This window comes from Mastigoproctus giganteus, chromosome 6 (genome assembly GCF_048544385.1).
Source record: "Mastigoproctus giganteus isolate SK-2022 chromosome 6, ASM4854438v1, whole genome shotgun sequence".
Taxonomy (NCBI): Eukaryota; Metazoa; Arthropoda; class Arachnida; order Uropygi; family Thelyphonidae; genus Mastigoproctus; species Mastigoproctus giganteus.
In genome coordinates, this window is record NC_143580.1 from 20988789 (window position 1) to 21009720 (window position 20932).

Here is a 20932-nt window from a genome sequence, read left to right on the forward strand (position 1 = left end):
ATCTTTGGCAAAGGATGCTAAGAAAAACAGCAAGGATTTCTTTACTTATATAAACTCTAAAAGGAAGGGGATCAAACAGATTGGTCCACTTGATATTGATGGTTCGACTGTTGATGATACTGCTCAGATAGCAAACAAACTGAATGAGTATATTGCATCTGCATTCACACATTAGGAGTTAAGGAAGGAAAATGCCAGAGGTTTATCAAATTGTAACAGGGTGCTTAATGATTTTGTAATAACTGAGAGCAAAGTAGAGGAGAAATTGTTGAAGTTAAACATAAGAAAGGCACCTGGGGTGGATGGGATCTATCCAGTTATATTAAAGGAGGCGGAAAAGGAAGTAAGCAAACCCTTAGCCATAATTATGAGAGCATCCTTGGACTCATGGGGAAGTCCCCGTGGAGTGGAGATGTGCAAAAATATCCTCAATTCACAAAGGGGGATTGAAGGGTGACATGAGTAATTACAGACCAGTTAGTTTAACTTTGTTCTCGGTAAAATAATGGAGTCACTGGTTAAAGATGCATTGCAGGATCATCTAGACAAGACTGCAGCAATAATTCAGACAGAGCATGGGTTTGTTAAGGGAAAGTCTTGTCTGACAAATATGATTGGGTAATATGATGTGATTACAAAGGAACTGAATGCAAAAAATAATTGATATATACTTGGATTTCAGGAAAGCTTTTGACATTGTTGTGCATGGAAGACTACTGTACAAATTGGAGCAGAATGGTATTAAGGGTAAGTTGCTACAATGGATAAAAGGATGGTTGAGTGGGAGAAGACAGAGGGTGGTAATTAATGGATTCGTGGACTAATGTTATTAGTGGAGTCCCACAGGGTTCGGTGTTGGGCCCACTGTTGTTTTGTATACTTATCAATGATATTGATGAAGGTATCAAGGCTTAGTGTCGAAGTTTGCATATGATACAAAGGTTGGCAGGGTTGTTAATGACAGTAATGGCAGTGTGCTACTGCAACAGGATATAAAAAATTTGGGCAGATGGGATGAGAAGTGGCAACTGAAGTTTAACATTCACAAATGTAAAGTACTGCATATGGGTAGAAGTAACCCCCAGAGGAATGTACCAACTGTGTGGTACTACGCTTAGGGTGGTAGAAAATGAAAAAGACCTGGGATTAATTGTGCAATCAGATATGAAGTTTTCTGAGCAATGTAGAAAGGCTGAAAGGGCAGGTCATGGTATTTTGTTAATGATATACAGGAATTTTGCTAGCAGGGAAAAGGAGGTGATTATCCCTTTGTATAAGGCAATGGTCAGGCCCCGCCTTGAGTACTGCATACAGGTCTGGAAGCCTCATTTTAGGAAGGATGTAGATATGCTTGAGGTTGTACAGAGAAGGGCAACAAGATTGGTGAGGGGAATGAAGGGATCATCTTACCAAGAGAGGCTTAAGTTCTGCAAATTGCAGCAGCTGGAGACTAGGCTCCTGCGAGGTATATAACTGAGGATCTGATTGAGGTATATAAGGCCTTGAATGGGTTGAGCACGCTGAATTCTGATGGATTCTTCTGCTTGCTCAGATTACAAACCTAATTGGGCATAAATTCAAATTGAGGAAAGACAGTTGTAGAATAGATGTGCAGAAATTTGCCTTTAGCCAGCAGGTGGTTAATTGCTGGAACAAACTTCCATCTCTCGTTGTGGAAGTTGATAGCTTAAATAAATTCAAGAAGGAACTGGACAAACCTTTAGAGGGAATGGTTGTGTGAATTTTTTTTTTTTTTTTTTTTTTTGGCTGAGCTGATGCTACATCAACCCATTCAAGCAACCCATTCAAGGCCTTATATACCTCAATCAGATCCTCAGTTATATACCTCGCAGGTGCCTAGTCTCCAGCTGCTGCAATTTGCAGAACTTAAGCCTCTCTTGGTAAGATGATCCCTTCATTCCCCTCATTTATCGTAATTGGCTTGTTTCTAATTCTTCAGTTTCATTTTCTGCCTACACCAAAGCCCGCAACAATTGTAAAGCAGTTATTAATCAGTCCAAACTAGAGTTTGAACAGGCTAAGAGTAGAAAACTTGCTTCTTGCCCTAATGGTAGCCGAGCATTCTGGTCTCTTGCCAAAGCTATTGGCCGCAACTTTTGCCCATCTTTGCTCCCACCGCTGTCCAAACCAGATGGTTCTGTTGTCACTTCAGCCAAGGATAAAGCTGACCTGCTAGCATCCCATTTTTCTTTGAGCTCATGTATTAATGATCTTGGTAAAACACCTCCCACCATTCCTAACACGCTCCATTCAATGCCTCCTGTGATCTTCCGTCAAAAGGATATCAGAAGGATTTTGATGAATCTTGATGCTAAGAAAGCTCCAGGTCCTGATGGTATTTCTCCACTTGTTCTCAAAACCTGTGCTCCTGAACTTACTCCTATTCTTTGCCGCCTTTTTTCACTTTCTTATTACAAAGGTGTTTTTCCTTCTGCTTGGAAATTTGCTCATATCCAGCCAGTTCCTAAAAAGGGTGACAAATCCCTCCCATCCAATTATCGTCCCATTGCAATTACTTCTACTCTTTCTAAAGTAATGGAGAAATCAATTAACCGCCAACTCTTAAACTACCTAGAAACCTTCCGTCTGATCAACGATCGCCAGTATGGATTCCGTCAGTGTCGATCCACTGGTGATATTCTGGCTTATGTTACCCATTTATGGACTAATTCAATGGAAAGGTTCGGTGAAACACAAGTAGTTGCTCTTGACATCTCAAAGGCTTTTGATCGTGTTTGGCATAAAGGTCTTCTAAACAAGCTTCCATCTTATGGTTTGCCAACTGTTTTTAGTAATTGGTTATCCAGTTTTCTCTCTGATCGCTCACTGAGGGTGATGGTAGATGGCTCTCTGTCTTCTAACTTCTCCACTAATGCCGGTGTCCCCCAAGGTTCAGTTCTTTCCCCCACTCTTTTCCTCTTGTATATCAATGACCTTCTTCCATTGACTGGAAATCCTATCCATAGTTTTGCCGATGATAGCACATTGCATTCAACTTTCCATTTTGAGAAACCTTGTCCAGCTCAATCAGCTTCAAGTTCTCGAAAATCTGCTGCCAATTCCTTAAATGCCGATCTTCAGGTAATTCTCCAGTGGGGCAAAGACAACTTAGTTGATTTCAACCCTTCTAAAACTCAATCTTGTCTTATATCTCGCAAAAAGGATTCTTCTGCTCCTATGCTTATCTTTAGTGACACTCCGATTTCTAGGCAAAATGATATATCTCTTTTGGGGATTACCCTGACTTCTAATCTCTCTTGGCACAAGCACATTACAAATATTGCTTCCTCTGCATCTAAAAAACTTGGTTTTCTCTTTCGCTCTCGGCGTTACTTTTCTCCCAAACAGCTGCTCACTCTGTATAAATCGCAAATCCGCCCTGCCATGGAATATTGTTCCCACATCTGGGGTGGTGCCCCCAAAACCTCTCTCAGGCTTCTTGATTCCATTCAGAAGAGGGCAGTTAGGTTAATTAATGATTCATCTCTAACAGAGTCTCTCCACTCGCTGTCTCATAGACGCACTGTTTCTGCTGCATGCCTCTTCTACAGATACTTCCATGGGCACTGTTCTTCTGAATTGGCTTCTATAATTCCCGCTCTCTCTTTCAAAACAGTCCGAACACGTGCCGCCACCAGCCAACATCCATTTACTGTCCAACTTCAAACCCACAGAACCAACTTTTCATCTTCCTCATTTATTCATTCAACTGCCGTTTTCTGGAACAACCTTCCTTCATACGTATTTCCTGAAAATTACAATCTACAGAAGTTCAAGTCCAATATCAACAAATATCTTCTTTCGTCTTCTCAACCTCCAACCCAAGCACGGTACTAAGTACTATAGGTTATAATACCTCTCGTGTTTGGGGTTCTCATAAAAAAAAAAAAAAAAACATAAGCTCATATGCTTGCTTCCTTGCAAAGTGCAAGCAAAAAGTTTCTGGATTGGCTTTGTAGAGCACTGACTATATGTAGTATAGCAGCATCACCATTAGATATTACTCACCTAATTCACTATAAGTTACTGTGATGAGTTTCATTCAAAAGGATTACTGTGATGAGTTTTGTTCCATGTTTAAGAGTATTTCTGTTGAGTGTGTCTTGATATTCTTGTAGCCAAACAGGAGGGCAAACATTAAGGAACAGCAAATTTGCATTCAATTTTGTCACAAAGGTGCAAAAAAGCTTTGGAGACTTATGAAATTCTTAAACAAACATTTGGTAATATGCTCTGGGAAAAATGCAAAAACCTTTCAGTGGTATTTGCATTTTCAAGGTGGCCAAACTTCACTGGGTATTCTGAGCACCAGTTCATCTATCATCACAGACTGATGAAAACACTGAAAAAATACAGTCATCTGAGAGGCCAGATGGTTTGTTGTTGTTGTTGTTTTGGTTTTTAGGAGCATTAGCAACTAAGGCCATATTGCTCCGGGATATGCGGTGGTCATTCCCTGACCTTTCCGCATCCTCCATATTTGGTGGCGACGGGCTCGAACCCCGGTCTAATCAAGAAGCGTGTGCTATGCACTGCTGCTCCTTCCCACCTGGCTACGGAGGCGCCAAGGCCAGATGGCATATGATTAATATTTGTGATATTCTACGCCTATCGTATAGCACATGCCAACTGACTTATGTTAGTTACATATTAGTGTTGTCAATCCATCAAAGTAGTCCCATCCAGAGTTTGACTCCAGCACTTCTCCCACTGTTTGAAGCATCTCTGAACATTTTCTGTGATTCAGCTTAAATCTTCACAATTCTTCGAACCTTCATCCATTTAACTGGACTAGAGCAATAAATTACTTTTATTTTGCCAGTCCGGAAACTTTTGCCTTGCAACTTTCTCAGATGATACTCGCACGGGGTTGCCCTGCAACCCCGTGCGAGTATCATCTGAGAAAGAGTAATGATGTTCTTGACTTCTCTGATGAAATAATTTACATACCAATTTTCAAACATCGGTATGGTCATCCACACCTTTTTGTTATGCTGATAAAACACTGAAAGGGTGTGTTTATTGATGTTTTTTAAAGCCCTTGGATTTTCAGAATGATAAATTATCAATGGTTTTAGCTTATATCTTGCTACATTTCCTCCAAAATGTAGGGTGATGTGATCTTTGAATGCCTTAAATCCTGGTATTGTTTTAGCTTCTTTGTGGATGTACGTAAGTGCAGGCATTTTTTTCCAAAATAATGCTTGTTTCATCCAATTGAATATTTGCTTGGACAAATATTCTCCCTCTTCAACGATATGATTAAACTCTTCGTTAAAAGCTCCAGCAGCTTCTGTATCCACACTAGCTGCTTCCCCACTTACTTTCATATTATGCAAAATGTAACGTTTTCTAAACCTATTGAACCATCCATGACTCGCAACATGTTTCTTTGTAGTCATCTCCTGCACGTAACTTTATAAAGTTTCAAAAAGGCTTCTTGCTTTAGCCTGAATAGCCAATAAGCTCAGGGGTACACACTTCCGAGTTTGATTCTCTATCCATGCAACTAATAACTTTTCCATCTCATGAATAGGTACAGTTCTTTTTTTCGTTATTACTGTTGAGTTGATAGGTGCTGATGCTTTTACTGCTTCACAAAATTCAGTCTTTGTCGTTCATGATGGTGGATATAGTCGAGCGAGATAAGATGAAGTCATGAGCCAGTTCCGTTGTGCAGTGTTATTATTTTCAACTTCATCTCTAAGCTTACTGTCTTACTCTTCTTCTTGACCGGAAATGGTGAATCAATTTTATGATTACTAGCCATATTAATTTGGGTTAGTTTGGTTCCCGAGATAACAAAAAGATTGGTAATGACACAGCAATAATATTACATTCACTAGCTTTGAAGAACAGAAAGAGACTGAGTCATACTGAGAGTGGCTAGGCTTAATGATGTCGTACACTGTCATCGGCAAGTGCAACATTGTTAGAATGCAAATTATATTATTATTATTTTTTTTTGTAATTTTTCTAATTTTTTTTTAAATTTAATATATGCAACTGTCGTAACTATGAATGGTGTAAGCTGGGGAGTATCTGTATATATTATTTTTAATAATGCAAAAGCTACTTATTTACACAAATGTACATGCATTGAAATATCTCATTAATTGTTTGTATACATGCTTAGAATTGTTCTGATAACTGCAGTATTTCTGCTTAAGAACACTGGCATCATTAAGTTTAGTTGCACTCCTCGATTGTTCCTACAGCCAAGAAATCACAATGAATCATATTTAAAAAACAAGTTTAATTGTTCATATGTGTTGAAATTTTTGTTGTTTGAGTCACCCTGTACAACTACATTCTTCAATAATCATTTTAGGGAATAGTAAAACAATGGTTTTGCCATTCCAATTACTGTAGGATCTACAGCACTGGGCTCAGAACATCACAGCTCAACTAATGGAGATAAGTCCTTATCTAATGTGAATATAGAGCCTGCCCTTTCTTCATGTGGGGAAGAAGAGGTAGTATCAGTTTGTTGAGATGGACTGACAAGTCTGGGAGGGCATCAGTAACAGATATATGGAGTTGGCCTACTCTTGTTTGTTATTTTCTGAAACGAAATCAAAGAAGGAATGAAGAGATATTGATAGATGTGGTTAGGTATGTGGAGATTTGTCCATCTGATTTTCCCAAATGATATCAAAACAAGAGAATGAAGGACAAGATTTTGAAATTTGCATATAATACCAAAGTAATTTAAAAGTAATACAAAAGTCAGCAACAATGCAAGCCAGGCTCATTTCTTTCAGAATTATTTAGTCAGGCTACATGAGTGGTCAGAGAAATGGCAGTTTACATTTTGATGGTGCCAAATGAAGAGAGAGGGGGGGACAATGTTATGATACAATCAGACATCAATAAAACATGAAGTCTGCCATGTAGTGTAAGGAGGTGGTGAATAAAAAGCACAGTGTCTTGCCATTGATTTACTGTACCTATTATCCAGGGAGAAGGATATTATAATCCTTTTATACAAGTCAATCAGATTTGATGTGTTCAGGTCTGGAGACCACATCTAACGAAAGTGGCTGCTTTTGCAAACCTCTTTGCTGGCTATAACAGTTTGCCACCTAATTCTGCACAAGGTTTACAGTTTCACCAAGGACTTCCACTTTTCATGTTTAATCCACTGCCTTTTGGAGAATCGATGCTTCTTTGTCAATTGGGGCGAGACATAAGTTCTGCAGACCCCAATGAATGAAATACCCAAATTTTTACTGAGTACTGCCTCATTAGATAACCTCCAGATTTCCATCAGTATACACCTGAGTAGAAATATGCATAAATATATTGCAAAGAACTTAACTCTCCTTTTCCCATAAGGTTCCTAACCTCACTGTTCAGGGATGTGAAGTTTGCAAACACTTTCAGAATACAACTTCCACAGACAGCAAGATCTTAGCATGCCATTTAATTGACTATGTGACTTTTATTTTTATTACATATGTATTATTTACCCGTGGAGCACTTAATGTTATGATTTATTCCCCTTGTGATCTGTTTTTCTGTTGTTCCCCGCATTGTTTTGGGAAACACAACACTGGAGTAATAAGAATCTTTTCCAGACTGTATGGCTTCAGTAATCTTTTATTGCACCACCTTCAATTGCAACAGTTACATACTAGGATAGTGTTGCAATGTCCCTTCATGGCCAAAAGGTAACATGGATATCTGATTGCATCTGTATCTGTTATGAAAAAATGGCTTGCTCTTCAAATCCTTTGGTTTCAAAAACTTAATTTTTTAGCTACCTGTTTTTTTTCAATAAAATGGAAATAAGGATAATATATGTAATGTTTGAATGAAAGAAAAATCAGTTTTGTTGCAGAATAAAACAGGCTAAAAGGTTTATCTGAAGAGATTCAATAATTGTCTTGAGCAGTTTGATTCTACAGCCTTGACAAATAATTAACTTTAGTTGTTATAAGCATTTAAAAATAAAAAAATAAAAAAACCCTAAAATCTAAAAATCTTCACAATGTAAATAAAAACACTAGCAGCATTACACAAATAGATTATTTAATATACACTTAAGTTAGTTATAAACCAGTTATACAAATATATTAACAAAAAATCAGTAGCTTTCGGGACGCGTGTCCCTTTGTCAACTGACAAATTAAATACAAAATTAAATACAATACGGGCTGAGTGAGGCACGTTAATCATGCGTCATTGTTGTTGCGCGGACGTGTGCTGCTTTCTACGCCACTGATCATCCAGCAATAAAACGGTTGTCTCCAGGATGGGATGTAGACGTATGCCTTTCTGGCGATTTAATGCCTTTGGATTGCTTACTATGTTGAGTGACTCTAGCCATAGGCGGTGGCGAGAGTGCCGTGAGTGGTCTACTATTTCAAAGTCGCGTTTGGGGTCAAGATCGTGGTTGGTGGCCCAAAAATGTTCAGCGACTGCGGACTGGTCAGTTTCGGTAAGCCGGATTGCTCTGTCGTGTTCCGTAAGGCGATCTTGGAGACGCCTTGATGTTTCTCCTATGTAGCAACTGTTACAGTCTCTACAGGTGATGCGATATACCACATTGCTGCGCAAGACAGGTGTGACAGGGGTCTTCACGCTGGAGACAAGGTAACTGCACACATTTGATGTTGTAACTTCTAAGGACCTTCGAGATCCGTCCTGACACGCCTGGATAATAGGGAATGTAAGCGGACGATATACCGACTTGGTTCGGTGGTCTTGGGTTGGATGTGAGTTCTTCTGCCTGTAATAGGCATCTGCTTAGTACATGGGATGGATAACCACATTTGGTTAGGTCCGCCTTCACACGGGAGATCTCGTTACGCCTAATTGTGTCGGTGCTGGAATGGCTCCAAGCCCTGGAGAATAGGGTGCGGGCAGTGCTATTGAGATGGCTTGGTGCGTGGCCGGACCTGTAGTTAGTGAATTGACCGCACCACATGGGTTTGCGGTATACTGAGGTCTCTAGATGTGGGCCTACGCAATGCACTTCGACGTCCAGGAACGGGAGCGTACCGTTCATTTCTGATTCTATGGTAAACTTGATGAAATTAGATAGGGAGTTGAGGTATTCCAGCAGTGCAGTTTCAGAACCACGTGGTATAACGGTAAAAATATCGTCAACGTATCTACACCATGTTGTAATAGGTATAGGTGGGTTCTGGTGTATCTGCTCCTCCAGATCTTCCATGGCGATGTTAGCTACTACGGAACTGACAGGGGCACCCATAGCAGTGTCATGTACCTGCTGGTAGAGTGAATCCTCAAAAGTGAAGATGCTGCTTGATAAGCATAGGTTGAGGGCGGTACAGATGTCATCAGTGGATAGTGATGTCCTGGATTGGAGGCTTAAGTCGTTCTCGAGGAGCCTTCTGGCGCAGTGCACGGCTTATTGGACGGGAATTGAAGTGAATAAAGAAACCACATCAAATGATGCCATGACAGTGTTGTCAGGGATTGAAAGTTCCTTAATGAGGTGGATGAATTCACTGCTATTTTTAACGGTGTGCGATGTATTACCTATAAGAGGTGAGAGGAGGCGCGTGATATGTTTGGACAGTTCATACGTTGGGGCACTGCAGCACGACACTATGGGTCTGAGGGGAATACCCGGTTTGTGGATCTTTGGTAATCCATAGAATTGCGGTAGTTGGCAGCCAGTAGCACGTAGAAGACGCTGAGTTGTGGTCGAGATCTTATCTTTAAACCATGTGTGGTCGAGTTTATTGACATGTGTCTCTAGACATTTCAAGACCTTAATGGGCGGATCAGATAGAGGTTCATATACGTTTGGGTCTAGTAGTAGGGTCAGGGCTTTCTCTCGGTAGGTTGATCGGTCCAACACAACGGTCCGGCGCCCTTTATCCGCAGGAAGTACGACGATGGAGTTGTCTTTTCTTATAGATGATAGGGCAGCACACTGGCGATGGTTAAGGTTTGAGTAAGTTTTTCGAGTGCTGCGGCAGTCCTGAAACGGATCTTGTTGGCAGTTTCTTCGGGAAGGTTGGTAATACTGGCTTCTATACCCATAGCGAGCTGTGTGAATGGAGGTTTGGATGGTATAACGGCGAATTTCATGCTGTTGGATAAAACATTCAGCTGCTCGTTGGATAGTTGTTTGCTGCTTAGATTCAAGAAAGACGAAGGAAGCTGTGTCATTTGAACGTGTGCTCGCCTTTAAGGAGTTAGCTTCTATGCTTAAGTTTATGAATTTGCGCTGTTGCCGTAAACAGTAGGTATCAGAGATCTGATTAGCCCGATGGCAGATGGTATGTATAAGGTTCGTAAATACGATAGGTGAGACCTTACCTTGTAGATGTTGTAACAGTCTGGACTTGTTGTAGTCAGCACACTTGATTTCACGGTGGAGATGGGTTATCCACAATTTTAATGTGCGTAGATTGAAGTTGAAACAGGCACGATCCATGTGAGAGTTGTGGAACGGGGCTTTGTAGCGGAACCCTTTAGGTATGATTTAGCATTAGCATTAGTAGAGGCATTTGATGCAAGAAAGCAAGCTTATGCAGCATCAGCCAAAAAAAAAAAAAAAAAAAAAAAAAAAAGTAACATAAATAAATAAAAATAACCACTTCCACTTCACCCCTCTGTTCGTTCGAAATACCTGTCCAGCTGAGCCTTAAACTTATTTAGGCTATCAACTTCCACGACAAGGGATGGAAGTCTGTTCCACCCACCAACCACCCGCTGGCTAAAGGCAAATTTCCGCACATCTATCCTACATCTGTCTTTCCTCAATTTGAATTTATGCCCTCTCAGGTGATTTTTCTGAGCTAGAGGAAGAATCCCATCAGCATTGAGCATGCTCAAACCATTCAAGGCTTTGTACACCTCTATCAGATCACCCCGCTGGTGCCTAGTTTCCAGACACTGTAATTTGCAAAACTTAAGCCTTTCTTCGTAAGAGAACCCCTTTGTCCCATTCACCAATCTAGTTGCCCTTCTCTGTACTCGTTCCAGCAGCTCTACATCCTTCCTGAAATGAGGCCTCCAGGCCTGTATACAGTACTCTAGGTGTGGCCTGACCATTGCCTTATACAAGGGAATAATCACCTCCTTATCCCTGCTAGAAAAATTTCTATATATCATTGACAATACACCATGAGCTACTCTTGCAGCTCGTCTGCACTGCTCAGAGAACTTCATATCTGCCTGCACCACCACCCCCAGGTCCCTTTCATTCTCTACCACTGTCAGTGTAGTACCACAGAGTTGATACGTTGCTCTGGGGTTGCTGTTTCCCATATGTAGTACTTTACATTTGTCAATGTTAAACTTCATTTGCCACCTCGAAGCCCATCTGCTCAACCTTTCCAAATCCTGTTGCAGCAGCATAGTGTCAGTAGTGTCCTTGACAACCCTGCCAACCTTTGTATCGTCTGCAAACTTGGACATTAAGCCTGATATACCATCATCAATATCATTTATAAATACAGAAAACAATAAAGGCCCCAATACTGAACCCTGAGGGACTCCACTAATAACATTAGTCCACGATGAGCAGTGTCCATTGATTACCACTCTCTGTCTTCTCCCCCTCAACCACCCCTTTATCCATAGCAGCAACTTGCCTCCAATGCCACACTGCTCCAATTTGTGCAGCAGTCTTCCATGTGCAACAGTATCAAAAGCCTTTCTAAGATCCAAGTATATAATATCAAAGTTATTCCCTGCATCCAGTTCTTTTGTGACTGCATCATAGTATCCAATCAAATTGGTCAGGCAAGACTTCCCCTTAACAAAACCATGCTGTGTCCTAGCTATAACTGAAGTCTTGTCTAGATGATCCTGCAGTGCTTCTTTCACCAGTGCCTCCATTAATTTTCCGGGAACAGAAGTTAAACTCACAGGTCTATAATTACTTGTGTCAGCCTTTGATCCCCCTTTGTGAATTGGGGTCACATTTGCACATCTCCAGTCAATGGGTACCTCCCCTGAGTCCAAGGAAGCTCTCATAATTATGGCTAAGGGTTTGCTTACCTCCTTTGCTGCCTCCTTTAATATAACTGGATAGATCCCATCCACCCCAGGTGCCTTTCTTGTGTTTATCTTCAACAATTTCTCCTCCACTTTGCTCTCAGTTATTACAAGATTCTCTAGCTTACTGCTAGAGTTGAATACACCTCTGGCATTCCCCTCGCTGAATAACTCCTCATGTGTGAATGTCGATGCAAAATATTCATTTAGTTTGTTAGCTACCCGAGCAGGGTCATCAACAGTTGACCCATCGATCTCAAGTGGACCAATCTGATTCATCCCCTTCCTTCTAGAGTTTACATAAGTAAAGAACTCTTTGCTGTTTTTCTTCGCATCCCTTGCCAAGGATCTCTCGTATTCTGCCTTCGCCTGCCTAACCTCCTTTGTAACTTGGTTACAGATCAACTTGTATCTATCATAGGCATCCGTGTCACGTGTTAATTTGTATGTATCCCATGCATTTTTCTTCTCTGCCATATGCCTCATTAGTTCATCTGACAACCATTTAGGCCTAAACCTTGAACAATATTTCTTAGTTGGTATGTAAAGCCTAGTAGCTTCCACGATAAGTTCTTTGAATGCTTCCCATTTTGAATTTGCTGTTGGCAATATCATCAGTTGATCCCACTGTATAGAATTTAAATACTGTCTCAGTCCATTGTAGTCGCCTTTACGAAAGCAATACCCCTTCCCTTTACCCCTAATGGTAGTTACCTCTTTGAGTAACTCCCACTTCAGCACACTGTGATCACTGCCACCAAGTGGTTCATTTATCTGCAGATTCTGAATGCATGAAGAATCACTACTGATAATCAAATCAAGAGTATTACTCCCTCTAGTTGCCTCCCGAACATGCTGATGTAGAAAACAATCATCCAATAAATCCACAAAAGCCTTGCTACTGTGTGAGTGACCAGCCCCCAAATTCCAGTCAATATCTGGGAAATTAAAATCCCCCATTATAAGACTCTCTGATTTACTGGCCCACTCTATTTCTCCGAACAGTTTCTTATTATACTCATCAGAGTCATTAGGCCTATAGCACACTCCTACTCTCAATTTTGATCTCCCAATGCTTATGTCACACCAAACTGACTCGACACTGCACTGTCCAGCGATGTCGACTGGCTTCACTTCCTTGGATTTTATGTGTTTCTTAATTAATAGCATAACCCCTCCTCCCTTCCTATCCTGTCTATCCTTTCTGTACACATTGTACTCCCCAAATTCCAGTTCTGCATTTCTTATATCTGTGTGACACCACGTCTCTGAAATCCCCACAATATCTGCCTTTGATGTTTTGAGCAATACCTCAAATTCATCAAATTTATTTACTAAACTCCTAGCATTGGTGTACACACAAGTATACATGCACCTGTTCTTTTTCTTAGCTACCCTAACACAACCCATGTGTTTACTTGTACCCCAATGATTCCCAGCAGTCTCTGAAATATCCTGCATCTTATTTTCCAGGCTGCGGCTCATTCCAATAGAAGCAGTGCAAGAATCACTTTCACCTCTGCCAGTGGCTACTGTTAATCTATTAGTCCTTGTATCCCCCCAATCTAGCAGTTTTCCGACCCACCTAACATTGCCTCGATAGCATCAGCAAACATTCTTGCACCCTTTCTATTTAAGTGTATCCCATCCCTGTAGAAGCAGTCTCTCCTGTTAACAAGTACAGACCAGGCTGAAAAAAATTCTACCCCTTGAGCCCTGCACAATCTTTCCAGGGCCGAATTGATTGACAGGGCTCTCATCATATACTCCCTCCTATCGTGTCTGGGCAGAATTGCAGACACTTTCAATTTCAACCCTAATTCACGGCTTTTTTTCATCAGTGACCTGTACTTGTCAAGTAATTCCGCCGGTCTCCTACTCTTAATGTCATTAGTGCCAACGTGTACAACTATATCACCTTTTGTGCCCTTAAAAGATGATATCCGCTCTACAACGTCATCAACCTTTGCCCCTGGCAGACATACCCTGGTCCTATTCCACCTATCCTTTTTACAAAGCATGTTTCCCGTTTCCCTGACAATAGAGTCACCAACAACTACTAGTTCCTTTGGGACCAGCGCATTCTGCCTTGGGGGTTGCCGCTGTGTTCCGCGATGACCAAGTGCAAGCTCTGGCATTGGTGTGGGCAGCTGAGAGCTTGATGGGCCCCTCACTTGTAATCCTTCGAGGGCATCCACCCTATCCTTCAAGCTCTCATATAGGCCCATAACAACGCTGAGTTGTCGCCTTATCTCCTTACACTCCTTGCATCGCACACACACAAAGACATCCCCCATGGCAGTATCATGTCCCATACTTGACTGCTCCGCAAACATCAAGCAAATAGTGCATCTTACAAGGCTGTGATTCAGAGGACAACTGCCCCCCTCAGTTCTCCCCTGGGCCACAGCATTCCCATTAGCTTGAGCCCTTTGCTTTGCTGCTCTGGTTTGAGTCATGATTTAGATTTACTTTCAATAAAATTTCAATTTCTGTACAAAATTAAATCCTAAACTTGTATCCAAACACAGTTATAACGCTATATTTATGTTTCAGTAACGAGTGTTATCTACGGAATATTTACGTTTCAGTAACGAGTGTTATCTACGAAATATTTACGTTTCAGTAACGAGTGTTATCTGCGAAATCCCTTTATATAACTTTCGTATCAAGTTATGTATTAATTATTTGTTTTTACTAATTATTTATGTTACGTAACCTAAGTGGTTATATGTATAATTAATTATGTTAAATAAAATTAATTATATTACGTTTGTAATCTAAGTCGTTATATGTATTTATTTAAACGTACAATTTAACTGCTAACGAAGTTCAACTAACGCTATTTGATTGCTTTTGCGTCTGTGTGCAAAGCATAGATGTTGCCTGTTGCGGGCTATTGAAAGGAAGGACTTTTGTAACTGCACACAATCGTTGTAAGTATTATGGCCGTAAAGGGATCGAATGGTAACGAATGGGCCTGGAGTACTGGGGTCCATAGTTTAATATACACTTAAGTTAGTTATAAACCAGTTGTACAAATATATTAACAAAAAATCAGTAGCTTTCGGGACGCGTTTAACGAGCAGCTGAATGTTTTATCCAATGGCATGAAATTCGCCGTTATACCATCCAAACCTCCATTCACACAGCTCGCTATGGGTATAGAAGCCAGTATTACCAACCTTCCCGAAGAAACTGCCAACGAGATCCGTTTCAGGACTGCCGCAATCCTCCGCAGCACTCGAAAAACTTACTCAAACCTTAACCATCGCCAGCGTGCCGCCCTATCATCTATAAGAAAAGCCAACTCCATCGTTGTACTTCCTGCAGATAAAGGGCACCGGACCGTTGTGTTGGACCGATCAACCTACCGAGAGAAAGCCCTGACCCTACTACTAGACCCAAACGTATATGAACCTCTATCTGATCCACCCATTAAGGTCTTGAAACGTCTAGAGATACATGTCATTTTAATCAGTGGCGTAGAAAGCAGCACACGTCCGCGCAACAACAATGACGGTTGATTAACGTGCCTCACTCAGCTCGTTGTATTGTATTTAATTTTGTATTTAATTTGTCAGTTGACAAAGGGACACGCGTCCCGAAAGCTACTGATTTTTTGTTAATATATTTGTATAACTGGTTCATAACTAACTTAAGTGTATATTAAACTATGGACCCCAGTACTCCAGGCCCATTCGTTACTAAACAGATTATTATAAGCTCTGTATACATTAATACCAGTGTTTTTTTGTTTCATGATATGCAAATTATCATCTAGCTGTACTCAGTAAAAATTTAGGTATTTCATTCATTGGGGTCTGTAGAACCTATGTCATGCACTTTTGGAAACATGCCCAAAGTTCAGTGAACTTTAGATCAAGCTGCACATTGAACAGGAAAATTTCAAGTCATAATGTCATGCAACATGAGTGGTACACTTTTAGCATTAGCATTAGTAGAGGCATATGATGCAAGAAAGCAAGCTTATTCAGCATCAGCCAAAAAAAAAAAAAAAACCACTCCCATTTCACCCCTCCGTTCGTTCGAAATAACCTGTCCAGTTGAGCTTTAAATTTGTTTAGGCTATCAACTTCAACAAGTGATGGAAGTCGGTTCCACCAACCAACCACCCGCTGGCCAAAGGCAAATTTCCGCACATCTATCCGACATCTGTCCATCCTCAATTTGAATTTATGCCCTCTGAGGTGATTATTCTGAGCAAGATGAAGAATCCCATTGGCATTGAGCATGCTCAAACCATTCAAAGCCTTATACACCTCTATCAGATCACCTCGCTGGTGCCTAGTCTCCAGACTCTGTAATTTGCAAAACTTAAGCCTTTCTTCGTAAGAGCAACCCTTTGTTCCATTCACTAATCTTGTTGCCCTTCTCTGTACCCGTTCCAGCAGCTCTACATCCTTCTTGAAATGAGGCCTCCAGACCTGTATACAGTACTCAAGATGTGGCCTAACCATTGCCTTATACAAGGGAATAATCACCTCCTTATCCCTGCTAGAAAAATTCCTGTATATCATTGACAAGACACCATGAGCTACTCTTGCAGCTCGTCTGCACTGCTCAGAGAACTTCATATCTGCCTGCACAATTACCCCCAGGTCCTTTTCATTCTCCACCACTGTCAGTGTAGTACCGCAGAGTTGATACGTTGCTCTGGGGTTACTGTTTCCCATATGTAGTACTTTACATTTGTCAATGTTAAACTTCATTTGCCACCTCTCAGCCCATCTGTTCAACCTTTCCAGATCCTGTTGCAGCAGCATAGCATCAGTAGTGTCCTTAACAACCCTGCCAACCTTTGTATCATCTGCAAACTTGGACATTAAACTTGATATCCCATCATCAATATCATTCATAAACATCGAAAACAACAACGGACCCAACACTGAACCCTGAGGAACTCCACTAATAACATTAGTCCACATTGAGCAGTGTCCATTGATTACCACTCTCTGTCTTCTGCCACTCAACCATCCCCTTATCCATAGCAGCAATTTGCCTCCAATGGCACACTGTTCCAATTTGTGCAGCAGTCTTCCATGTGCAACAATATCAAAAGCCTTTCTAAGATCCAAATATATAATATCAAAGTTATTCCCTGCATCCAGTTCTTTTGTGACTACATCATAGTATCCAACCAAATTGGTCAGGCAAGACCTTCCCTTAACAAAACCGTGCTGCGTCTGAGGTATAACTGAATTCTTGTCTAGATGATCCTGCAGTGCTTCTTTAACCAGTGCCTCCATTAATTTACCTGGAACAGAAGTTAAACTAACAGGTCTATAATTACTTGTGTCAGCCTTTGATCCTCCTTTGTGAATTGGGGTTACATTTGCACATCTCCAGTCTATGGGTACCTCCCCTGAGTCCAAAGAAGCTCTCATAATTATGGCTAGGGGTTTGCTTACTTCCTTTGCTGCCTCCTGTAATATAACTGGATAGATCCCATCCACCCCAGGTGCCTTTTTTATGTTTATCCTCAACAATCTCTCCTCCACTTTCCTCTCAGTTATTACAAAATCATCCAGCTCACTGCCAATGTTTACTTTACCTACATCATTCTCCTTCCTGAATAACTACTCATGCGTGAATGTAGATGCAAAATACTCGTTTAGATTGTTAGCCACCTGAGCAGGATCCTCAACTGTTGAACCATCAATATCCAGTGGACCAATCTGATTCATCCCTTTCCTTCTCGAGTTTAAATATGTAAAAAACTCTTTTCTGTTTTTCTTTGCATCCTTTGCCAAGGATTTTTTGTAGTCTGCCTTTGCCTGCCTAATCTCCTTTGTGACTTGGTTACAGACCAACTTATATCTACCATAGGCTTACACGTCACCCATTAATTTGTATGTATCCCATGCATTTTTCTTCTCTGCCACATGTCTCATTAGTTCATCTGACAACCATTTAGGCCTAAACCTTGAACAATATTTCTTAGTTGGTAAGTAAAGCCTGGTAGCCTCCAAGATTAGTTCCTTGAATGCTTCCCATTTTGAGTTTGCTGTTGGTAACATCATCAGTTGGTCCCACTGTATAGAATTTAAATACTGTCTCAGACCATCATAGTCGCCTTTACGAAAACAAAAACCCTTCCCTTTACCTCTGATGGTAGTTACCTCCTTGAGTAAATCCCACTTCAACACACTGTGATCACTGCCACCTAGTGGTTCATTTATCTGCAGATTCTTAATGCATGAAGAATCACTACTGATAATCAGATCAAGAGTATTGCTCCCTCTTGTTGCCTCACGAACATGCTGATGTAGAAAACAATCATCCAATAAATTCACAAAAGCCTTGCTAGTGTGCGAGTGACCAACCCACAAATTCCAGTCAATATCTGGGAAATTAAAATCCCCCATTATAAGACTCTCTGATTTACTGGCCCACTCTATTTCCCTGTACAATATCTTATTATACTCATCAGAGTCATTAGGCCTATAGCACACTCCTACTCTCAATTTTGATTTCCCTATGCTTATGTCACACCAAACTGACTCGACACTGCCCTGTCCATCGATGTTGACTGGCTTCACTTCCTTGGACTTTATGTGTTTCTTAATTAATAGCATAACCCCTCCTCCCCTCCTGTCCTGTCTATCCTTTCTATACACATTGTATTCCCCAAATTCCAGTTCCGCATTACTTATATCTGTGTGACACCACGTCTCTGATATCCCAACAATATCTGCCTTTGATGTTTTGAGCAATACCTCAAATTCATCAAATTTATTTACGAAACTCCTAGCATTGGTGTACACGCAGGTATACATGCACCTGTTTCTATTCTTAGCTACCCTAACACAACCCATGTGTTTACTTGTACCGCAATGACTCCCAGCAGTCTCTGAAATATCCTGCATCTTGTTTTTCAGGCTTCTGCTCATTTCAATAGAAGCAGTGCAAAAATCACTTCCACCTCTGCCAGTGGCTACTGTTAATCTATTAGTCCTTGTATCCCCCCCAACTAGCAGTTTTCCGACCCACCTACCACTGCCTCGACAGCATCAGCAAAAATTCTTGCACCCTTTCTATTTATGTGTATCCCATCCCTGTAGAAGCAATCTCTCCTGTTAACAAGTACAGTCCAGGCTGAAAAAAATTCTACCCCTTGAGCCTTGCACAATCCCTCCAGGGCTGAATTGATCGACAAGGCTCTCATCATATACTCCCTCTATCGTGTCTGGGCAGAATTGCAGACACTTTCAAATTCAGCCCTAATTCACGGCTTTTTTTCAACAGTGACCTGTACTTGCTAAGTAATTCCGCCGGTCTCCTACTCTTAATATCATTAGTGCCAACGTGTACAACTATATCACCTTTTGTGCCCTTAAAAGATGATATCCGCTCTACAACGTCATCAACCTTTGCCCCTGGCAGACATACCCTGGTCCTATTCCACCTATCCTTTTTACAAAGCATGTTCCCCGTTTCCCTGACAATAGAGTCACCAACAACTACTAGTTCCTGTGGGACCAGCTCATTCTGCCTAGGGGGACTGCCTCTGTGTTGCCTGATGACCAAGTGCAAGCTCTGGCGTTGATGTGGGCAGCTGAGAGCTTGATGGGCCCCTCAATTTATTTCCTTTGAGGGCATCCACCCTGTCCTTCAAGCTCTCATAAAGGCCCATAACAACGCTGAGTTGTCACCTGATTTCCTTGCACTCCTTACATCGTGCACACACAAAGATATCCCCCTTGGCAGTATCATGTCACTTCCAGAAGACTCCTTTGTTATTTTCCTACAGCTGATCAAAGGATGCCTAAAATTATTGTACAGCAGTCCTTGCTGAGGTTGAAAAATACCACTATATGGTATTTCAGTTCAGGCTTAAGGCACCTACTATACATCAATCACTATAATCTATTTGATAAAACTGTCTTTCTTCCTTCCTTCCTTCTTCCTGCAAGCAAATGATAGCAATTATGGGCCTTTTTCTATCAATAAGCAGTAAAGTGCTCACAAGCATTACAATTGGTTCCTCATTACTACAATCACCAGTATAGACTTCTGTATCTTTTTTGGACAAAACTGTATTATCTATTTGTTACTATATTCTATTCATTCAATGGAATCTGTAAGTTGATATTCAACGGCCCTTGTGGTTTGTGCTAAGTTCCTTCAATGGTTACTTTCATTGGTTGTTAAAGATATGGATCATCTTGGATACCCAGACAGCTATAAAGGAACCCAGTGGCTGATGTCTACATCCAAAGCATGTTCCCAACACAGCAGTGAATTGGTATTTGTTCGGTTTTTTTTTTTTTTGTTATGTGCCAACTCAGTGATGTAGTAACTCTGTACTTTCACTGAAGTTTATTTTGTAACCAATTTCTACTGCAATGATCACTTTAAGTTCACTGCTACCATAAAAAAAAAAAAAAAAAAAATAATTTCACAGTAACACTGTACATAACACTAAATGGTCTGCTGCAAATTTACAACTGCTAAATAATTAAAAAAACAGAAGCAGAACTGACCATATTTCTGCAAAGACAATAAAAATTACTTTTATAAACAATCTTACCTTACACAAGTAAACTGACTGGTAATCTTTTCCCAGTTTGGTAACATCCCGTGCTTTCATACTTTCTGTATTTTTCATTTTAGCAATATATTCTGGACTGCAGTTTAAAAAATAATAAAAGTTAAAAACTTTTTAAATCCTAAAATGAATTAGAATTGCTTACTAATGGGATTTTAAACAGAGTTATCCATTACAACACAAATTCAGATTGATTAAAAGCTCAGTCTTGAATGCACTATTATTATCTTGTAATTTAAAACATCATACCCATCTATGCTGGAAGAGCATTGATAAGTATGATGATAACACTGAACACCAAAACAAAACATTTTTCCTCTTCTAAGAGAAACAGATGATTTTTTAAACTCTAGT

The 20932-nt window shown here is 40.6% G+C and overlaps 1 protein-coding gene across 5 annotated transcripts in view; it reads right to left on the reverse strand.

Moving 5' to 3' along the window:
- Positions 1-20932, reverse strand: part of LOC150084061 (protein deacetylase HDAC6-like) — a 463437-nt gene that overhangs the window by 139778 nt on the left and 302727 nt on the right. For all 5 annotated transcript variants that reach the window (XM_090375877.1, XM_090375876.1, XM_090375878.1 and 2 more), the window contains one exon: positions 20561-20657. In XM_090375877.1, the coding sequence (XP_090232003.1) occupies positions 20561-20657 (97 nt within the window). The remainder of the gene's footprint in view (positions 1-20560; positions 20658-20932) is intronic.